Consider the following 9,170-nt stretch of genomic DNA (forward strand, 5'->3'; position numbering starts at 1 on the left):
AAATGTACAGCTGTGTGTCGTCCGCATAGCAGTGAAATTTAACATTATGTTTTCGAATGACATCCCCAAGAGGTAAAATATATAGTGAAAACTATAGTGGTCCTAAAACGGAAACTTGAGGAACACCGAAATTTACAATTGATTTGTCAGAGGACAAACCATTCACAGAGACAAACTGATATCTTTCCGACAGATAAGATCTAAACCAGGCAAGAACTTGTCCATGTAGACCAATTTGGGTTTCCAATCTCTCCAAAAGAATGTGGTGATCGATGGTATCAAAAGCAGCACTAAGATCTAGGAGCACGAGGACAGATGCAGAGCCTCGGTCATTAAAAGGTCATTTACCACCTTCACAAGTGCAGTCTCAGTGCTATGATGGGGTCTAAAACCAGACTGAAGCGTTTCGTATACATTGTTTGTCTTCAGGAAGGCAGTGAGTTGCTGCGCAACAGCTTTTTCTAACATTTTTGAGAGGAATGGAGGATTCGATATAGGCCGGTAGTTTTTTATAATTTCTGGGTCAAGATTCGGCTTTTTCAAGAGAGGCTTTATTACTGCCACTTTTAGTGAGCTTGGTACACATCCGGTCGATAGAGAGCAGTTTATTATGTTCAACATAGGAGGGCCAAGCACAGGAAGCAGCTCTTTCAGGAGTTTAGTTGGAATAGGGTCCAGTATGCAGCTTGAGGGTTTAGAGGCCATGATTATTTTCATCATTGTGTCAAGAGATATAGTACTAAAACACTTTAGTATCTCCCTTGATCCTAGGTCCTGGCAGAGTTGTGCAGACTCAGGACAATGGAGCTTTGGAGGAATACGCAGATTTAAAGAGGAGTCCGTAATTTGCTTTCTAATGATCATGATCTTTTCCTCAAAGAAGTTCATCAATTTATTACTGCTGAAGTGAAAGCCATCCTCCATTTGCGAATGCTGCTTTTTAGTTAGCTTTGCGACAGTATCAAAAAGAAATTTCGGATTGTTCTTATTTTCCTCAATTAAGTTGGGAAAATAGGATGATCGAGCAGCAGTGAGGGCTCTTCGATACTGCACGGTACTGTCTTCCAAGCTAGTCGGAAGACTTCCAGTTTGGTGTGGCGCCATTTCCGTTCCAATTTTCTGGAAGCTTGCTTCAGAGCTCGTGTATTTTCTGTATACCAGGGAGCTAGTTTCTTATGACAGATGTTTTTAGTTTTTAGGGGTGCAACTGCATCTAGGGTATTGCGCAAGGTTAAATTGAGTTCCTTGGTTAGGTGGTTAACTGATTTTTGTCCTCTGACATCCTTGGGTAGGCAGAGGGAGTCTGGAAGTGCATCAAGGAATCTTTGGGTTGTCTGAGAATTTATAGCATGACTTTTAATGCTCCTTGGTTGGGGTCTGAGCAGATTATTTGTTGCAACTGCAAACGCAATAAAATGGTGGTCCGATAATCCAGGATTATGAGGAAAAACATTAAGATCCACAACATTTATTCCATGGGACAAAACTAGGTCCAGAGTATGACTGTGGCAGTGAGTAGGTCCAGAGACATGTTGGACAAAACCCACTGAGTTGATGATGGCTCCGAAAGCCTTTTGGAGTGGGTCTGTGCACTTTTCCATGTGAATAATATTAAAGTCACCAAAAATTTGAATATTACCTGCCATGACTACAAGGTCCGATGGGAACTCAGTGAGGAACGCTGTATATGGCCATTCCATTCGTCGAGGACCAGTTCTGCCAGCGACTTTTCAGATTGCCCACGGCACTGTACTTCTTTGAGAGAGCGTTGATCTTGTTGGCGTCATCCAACTCCTTTTTGCTCCTGTGAAGAACAATCACCCAAATATTTATCAAAAAAATGACACAATCATCAATCATGGCAACTTTCTTTTCCATTGTAAAGCTCTGAACAAGTTTTGCATTAAACTGGTTTATTTGAGCAAAAAAATTGCTATATCAAGTTGTTTAGGTGTATTTACAGTATCCCTTACATACTTAGGGGAACGTTTAATGAGGGACCGTCATGCACCATTGCTTGTACATGAATGTTAATACAGTCACCATACTAATGCAAAGAACATTGAACTCACACTGAGCTGGAGGGTCTTTTGACCCTCACCCATGACTCAACTTTCCCTTTAGGTGAGATGCCGTCACTATCGCTCTGCATGGCCTCCCTGGATGACCCAGTGCTGTCTGTCTGTCCAGGTTTGGAGATGTCTGTCTGTCCAGGTTTGGAGATGTCTGTCTGTCCAGGTTTAGAGATGTCTGTCTGTCCAGCTTCAGTGCTGTTTGTCTATTCAGGTTTAGTACTATCTGTCTGTCCAGGAGGTTCATTGCTCTCTGTCTGCCCAGGTTCAGTGCTGTCCATCTGTCCAGGTTTAGAGTTGTCTGTCTGTCCAGGTTTATCTTGGCCGCCCTCCGCCTCAAGGGTCCTTTTCTCCGCCTCAGAGTACCCACTTTCCTCTGTGTCCACGCTACAGGTGTGCCCATCTCCAAATTCTCGTTACATTCCGCTCCTTCTCCTGCTTCCAGCTGAGGGTCAGTTTCGACACTTTGGAGCACTTTCTGTGGAGTGCGAGCGACCCCCTCTTGCTCAGTGTCCTGTCTATCTCCTCCCCTGGCGATGGAGCCTCCATACCAAATAGCTCGGTAAGAAATGTAGTTCCCACACTCCTCTCCTGAACACCGCTGGTCACAGTCTTCACCACCTGCTTGGTCTTGATCCGGGACTCCCGTATAGAGGCACTAGAGGGGTCTTTATTTTACCCCCCGATTGGGAAGGAGGAGAATTGCCTTGAGACTCCTGCTTGGTAGCTGAAGTGTTGTTCTGAGCAGCAGGTATGTTGTGGCCAGCAGTGGGAACCTGACAGGGACAAACCTTCTTCTGCCAGGTTCCTAATTTAGTGGTGCTTGGTGTCTTTGGTGGTTCGTCCCAAAGCTCTCTTAAGGGGTGAGGAACCAAGCTGATAGGCTCTTTGGCCACATTGTCTTTGATCTCGGACACCCACTTCTGCCAGCTCCGGGTAAGGTTGGACACCATACAGATGGGCCTCCATATACAGTACTGTACAAACTGGTTGAATCAATGTGGTTTCCACGTCATAAAAAAAAAAAAAAAATCTATGTGGGAAACTGATTGGATTTACAAAAAGTCCTCAATGTAAAGAAATTTGGTCATTTTTTCACCCAACTTTTAAGCTAAATCCAATGACATAGTGACATTTCTTGTTGATTTCACGTTGAATTCATGTTACTTGACAACTCAATCAAATGTAAATCGAAACGAGATGTTGAAATTATGTCGGTGCCCAGTGGGCAAACAATCAAGTCAAGCTTAGGCTCAAAACAGGTCAGTGACAGACAGGAAGACAGTGACGGTTGGTGCAATACAGTAGAGCATAATTTGATTCAAAAGCATCTGTTAAAGAGATCACCTAGCACAAACACACACAAGAAAAATATTAGCTTACTGCACATGTAAAATTCTGCTCTAACTTGCATGTTTGCTGCAAGGTTCTATTTTCATAAACACAAAGACTTACTGCATTGCCACTTGTACAAGATACATGATATCCACACTGTGCATGCAAATATACTATATGGAGTGTGCTGAGGCAAGAAGCTTGGAGCAGCTACAGCTGCACAGGAGTTTTTTGTGGTTCACAGGAACCAGAGGGCTTGTCAAAGACAGAAGGAGACATTTGATCCGGGGACCGAAGGCACACGGACTCCAACCAGGAAAGAATGTGACACCTGGGGAAATCAAGGAGCTCCTGCTTACACATGTAGGGTTTAGTCTTGCAATGCACCTGGTAGAGAGATCAGAGTTTACAAACAGGAAGCACTGGCTCTTTTATTGCACCCAGTGCTTGAAGACTTATTTACGAGTTTTAGATGCATACATGTGTATGTCTTCAGCTCTCTAGACATAGCCTAATATGATAGTGTACGTGTGTGTGGATGTTTATGTGAATCTCGGGTGTGTGTGTGTGTGTGTGTGGTGTGTGTGTGTGTGTGTGTGTGTGTGTGTGTTAGTCTTGTTGTTTGTATGGGTTCAATTAGAGGAGAGGGATATTTTAATAGAATCTGGACCAAGCATACACAGGCCAGCAGACTGGTGAAAGACAGCTCCTCATAGATGGGCTTAATCATCAGAACATACCTCAGAGCACAAAGGACATTTGTTTGCGTGTGCGCGCGTGCGTGTGGGCGGGTGTGTGTGTGTGCAACCTGTGTCTATCACACTTCAACTTTAAACTTCAGAGCGAAAAAAAAGGCAGATAAATAAAGACAAGTCAACCAAAGACTGTGGATGGCGTCAGACTGCCAGGAAAAAAGAAAATGAATTGTTTGCCACAATATACGTCATGTACTGAATACACTGGAACAAGGAACTCTGAGAAAAATGATGTTCCTGTTTTACGAATTAGCAAAGTCAGGTGTATTCCGCATTCAGAAAGGGCAAATCTCTACATTTAAATATTTTGTATTCCTTAATTAAATATACATTTTTAAACACAATACAACCACACGAGGATACAGTATAATGCAATTCAAATCATAAAGGATGACATCACAAAGTTACAATTATTTCCATTGTGGTCCTCTTGAAAATATATGAAAACAAAATACACACACTTGGGCTCCCGAGTGGTGCAGCGGTCTAAGACACTGCATTGCAGTGTAAGAGTCATCACTACAGTCCCTGGTTCAAATCCAGGCTGTATCACATGTGGCTGTGATTGGGAGTCCCATTGTGAATAAGAATTTGTTCTTAACTGACTTGCCTAGTTAAATAAAGGTAAAAAAAATGCTCCGATGTGGTTAGTCTTGTCATCATGCTGTGTCTGGCACACAAGACATGGAACGGTGTGCACTGTAGCCTTTGTTCATCTCCTGAAGCCGTCGTTATGTAATCTCATCAGAGTTGGTTAGTGATGTTAATCATGAAACTCAATCCCTGTTTAAACTACACATTGTTCCTCAAGTCAAAGCTATGTATGTAATCCAATGCCAATCAATCAGGTTGAAGCATTACCTCTGGTGATCATAACAAACAAATGCCCTGCAGCGGTAAGCAACAAAATAAAATACAATATTGAGTTAGTTAGTGATGTTACGTCTTCTGTAGACCATAGCAGCAAATTGTCTAAATTCCTATCTAGCAGTGCATAGTCATTCAATGTCGAAAATGACTTACAGTGCATTCAGAAAGTATTCAGACCTCTTGACTTTACCACATTTTGTTACGTTACAGCCTTATCCTAAAATGGATTCAATCGTTTTTTCCCTCATCAATCTACAAACAATACCCCATAATGGCAAAGTAAAAACAGGTTTTTAGATTTTTTTGCAAATGTATAAAATAAAAAACTGATATCACATTTACATAAGTATTCAGACCCTTTACTCAGTACTTTGTTGAAGCACCTTTGGCAGCAATTACAGCCTCGAGTCTTCTTGGGTATGACGCTACAAGCTTGGTACACCTGTATTTGGGGAGTTTCTCTCATTCTTTTCTGCAGATCTTCTCAAGCGGGCTGCTATGTGCCTTTAGCTGAGGAGTGATTACCATAAAGGCCTGATTGGTGGAGTGCTGCAGAGATGGTTGTCCTTCTGGAAGATTCTCCCATCTCCACAGAGGAACTCTAGAGCACTGTCAAAGTAACCATCGAGTTCTTTGTCACCTCCCTGACCAAGTCCCTTCTCCCCGATTGCTCAGTTTGGCCGGGCGCCAGATCGAGGAGGAGTCTTGGTGGTTCCAAACTTCTTCCATTTATTTTTTGGGTACCCTTCCCGAGAACTGTGCCTTGACACAATCCTGTCTGGGAGCTCTACGGGCAATTCCTTTGACCTCAAGGCTTGGTTTTTGCTTTGACATGCACTGTCAACTGTGGAACCTTATAAAGATAGGTGTGTGCTTTTTCAAATTTTGTCCAATCGATTCAATTTACCACAGGTGGACTCTAATTAAGTTGTAGAAACATCTCAAGGATGATCAATGTATACAGGATACACCTGAGCTCAATTTCGGGTCTCATAGCAAAGTGCCTGAATACTTATGTACATAAGGTATTTCTATTTTTATTTGTAATACATTTGCAAAAATTTCTAAAAACCCTTTCTAGCTTTGTGATTATGAGACATTGTGTGTAGATTGATGAGGAAAAAATTATTTAATACATAATAATGTAACAAAATGTGGAAAAAGGGAAGGGGTCTGAATACTTTTCGAATACACTTGGAGAGGAAGTCACACCAACAGGGTGATGATAACACCATCATCCTGCCCTTGCCACAGCATCTCCTCTTCGAACGCCACCTTCCCATGCCTCTTGGCTCTCAGAAGAATCCCCACCACCTTGTCAGAGACGCGTACGTATCTATCAAACAGTTCACTGAAAGTGACGCGGGTCTTCCAATCCAGATCTGGGTCGTTCATAGTCCTGATCACATAGCACATGTCGGCATTCTCACCGTGGATGTGTTGCTCGGGACGTTCGGCTGTTTTGGTGTCCTCCTTGGGGCGTCCGTAACCCTCCTCGCCTTTGTGGAGGCGTAGGGACATGGAGTATTCATAGTCAAAGTCCTCACTGAAGGGGTTGAGCTTCTGGTTGACGGTGTTCGTCGAGGACCAGTTCTGCCAGCGACTTTTTAGATTGCCCACGGCACTGTACTTCTTTGAGAGAGCGTTGATCTTGTTGGCGTCATCCAAGTCCTTTTTGCTCCTGTGAAGAACAATCACCCAAATATTTATCAAAAAAATGACACAATCATCAATCATGGCAACTTTCTTTTCCATTGTAAAGCTCTGAACAAGTTTTGCATTAAACTGGTTTATTTGAGCAAAAAATGTGCTATATCAAGTTGTTTAGGTGTATTTACAGTATCCCTTACATACTTAGGGGAACGTTTAATGAGGGACCGTCATGCACCATCGCTTGTACATGAATGTTAATACAGTCACCATACTGATGCAAAGAACATTGAACTCACACTGAGCTGGAGGGTCTTTTGACCTTCACCCATGACTCAACTTTCCCTTTAGGTGAGATGCTGTCACTATCCCTCTGCATGGCCTCCCTGGATGACCCAGTGCTGTCTGTCTGTCCAGGTTTAGAGATGTCTGTCTGTCCAGGTTTAGAGATGTCTGTCTGTCCAGCATCAGTGCTGTTTGTCTATCCAGGTTTAGTGATGTCTATCTGTCCAGGTTTAGAACTATCTGTCTGTCCAGGAGGTTCATTGCTCTCTGTCTGCCCAGGTTCAATGCTGTCCATCTGTCCAGGTTTAGAGTTGTCTGTTTGTCCAGGCTTATCTTGGCCGCCCTCCGCTTCAAGGGTCCTTTTCTCCGCCTCAGAGTACCCACTTTCCTCTGGGTCCACGCTACAGGTGTGCCCATCTCCAAATTCTCGTTACATTCCGCTCCTTCTCCTGCTTCCAGCTGAGGGTCAGTTTCGACACTTTGGAGCACTTTCTGTGGAGTGCGAGCGACCCCCTCTTGCTCAGTGTCCTGTCTATCTCCTCCCCTGGCGATGGAGCCTCCATACAAATTAGCTCGGTCAGAAATGTAGTTCCCACACTCCTCTCCTGAACGCCGCTGGTCACAGTCTTCACCACCTGCTTGGTCTTGATCCGGGACTCCCGTATAGAGGCACTAGAGGGGTCTTTATTTTACCCCCCGATTGGGAAGGAGGAGAATTGCTTTGAGACTCCTGCTTGGTAGCTGAAGTGTTGTTCTGAGCAGCAGGTATGTTGTGGCCAGCAGTGGGATCCTGACAGGGACAAACCTTCTTCTGCCAGGTTCCTAATTTAGTGGTGCTTGGTGTCTTTGGTGGTTCGTCCCAAAGCTCTCTTAAGGGGTGAGGAGCCCAGCTGATAGGCTCCTTGGCCAGCTTGTCTTTGATCTCGGACACCCACTTCTGCCAGCTCCGGGTAAGGTTGGACACCATACAGATGGGCCTCCATATACAGTACTGTACAAACTGGTTGAATCAACATGGTTTCCACGTCATAAAAAAAAATGAGATGTTGAAATTATGTCGGTGCCCAGTGGGCAATCAATCAAGTCAAGCTCAGGCTCAAAACAGGTCAGTGACAGACAGAATGACCGTGAGGGTTGGTGCAATACAGAAGAGCATAATTTGATTCAAAAGCATCTGTTAAAGAGATCACCTAGCACAAACACACACAAGAAAAATATTAGCTTACTGCACATGTAAAATTCTGCTCTAACTTGCATGTTTGCTGCAAGGTTCTATTTTCATAAACACAAAGACTTACTGCATTGCCACTTGTACAGATACATGATATCCACACTGTGCATGCAAATATACTATATGGAGTGTGCTGAGGAAAGAAGCTTGGAGCAGCTATGTGTTCAGCTCTCTAGACATAGCCTAATATGATAGTGTACGTGTGTGTGGATGTTTATTTGAATCTCTCTCGGGGGGTGTGTGTGGTGTGTGTGTGTGTGTGTGTGTGTGTGTGTGTTAGTCTTGTTGTTTGTATGGGTTCAATAAGAGGAGAGGGATATTTTAATAGAATCTGGACCAAGCATACACAGGCCAGCAGACTGGTGAAAGACAGCTGTTGGCAGTCAGTCACACAGTGTGGAAGTGTGACAGTGAACATGAACAGAGATCTCCTGTATAACTCTCAGGTGATTCCGGATACCAGATAACCTCATAGGCAGGTTAGAGCTCTACCTTATGGACAAATATGTTAATTACCTCTGAATCACATTTATTGGGTATAGTCGATTTATGGGTACGATAGGCCTAAAATAGATGACATAGTTAGTTTTTGTATTATTTTCGACTTCTAAATAGGTGTCATATTTCAATCACATGGGGGGAAAATAGTCCTTATCATATCATTTTATTTTGAAAATAAAAAATATTCAGCTAAATTGGATAGAAAGTTTTTACACTTTTTTGGGGAGGTTTTTGGCACTTTAGGGCTGGGACTTGTTTTAGGGAAAACTCCTATAGAAAATATACATTGGTAGTCAGATTAGGATGTAGATGAACTTCCACAGACATCTAACAAATGTCTATGTAAAGTTGATATCTTCAAGAAGCCTTATCAAGACAGTTTAGAGTTTTTAACTAAATTACATTTTTGTGAAAATTGATTGTCTAAAAACATACATTTCAATAAATGAGAACACACCATCCAACAGTATT

The 9,170-nt window shown here is 43.0% G+C and overlaps 1 protein-coding gene across 1 annotated transcript; it reads right to left on the bottom strand.

Annotated features, from left to right (window-relative positions):
• Positions 1 to 6,238: 6,238 nt before the first annotated feature.
• Positions 6,239 to 7,934, bottom strand: abrab (actin binding Rho activating protein b). Its single transcript, XM_014177102.3, has 4 exons — positions 7,773 to 7,934; positions 7,402 to 7,623; positions 6,982 to 7,091; positions 6,239 to 6,713 (listed from the first exon to the last, which is right to left on the bottom strand). The coding sequence occupies exons 1-4, from the start codon at positions 7,932 to 7,934 to the stop codon at positions 6,239 to 6,241; spliced, it is 969 nt and encodes a 322-aa protein (XP_014032577.3).
• Positions 7,935 to 9,170: the final 1,236 nt, after the last annotated feature.

Source organism: Salmo salar, chromosome 27 (assembly GCF_965601325.2).
Source record: "Salmo salar chromosome 27, fSalSal1, whole genome shotgun sequence".
NCBI classification, from domain to species: Eukaryota; Metazoa; Chordata; class Actinopteri; order Salmoniformes; family Salmonidae; genus Salmo; species Salmo salar.

Excerpts from the sequence above, each read along its gene's own strand:
- abrab (XM_014177102.3), bottom strand. The coding sequence starts at position 7,934 with ATGGTGTCCAACCTTACCCGGAGCTGGCAGAAGTGGGTGTCCGAGATC. Across the intron at positions 7,092-7,401 it reads AGCAGGAGAAGGAGCGGAAT|ACAGACAGCACTGGGTCATC; the intron begins GTAACGAGAATT and ends AAACCTGGACAG. Across the intron at positions 6,714-6,981 it reads AAAAGACCCTCCAGCTCAGT|GAGCAAAAAGGACTTGGATG; the intron begins GTGAGTTCAATG and ends TGTTCTTCACAG.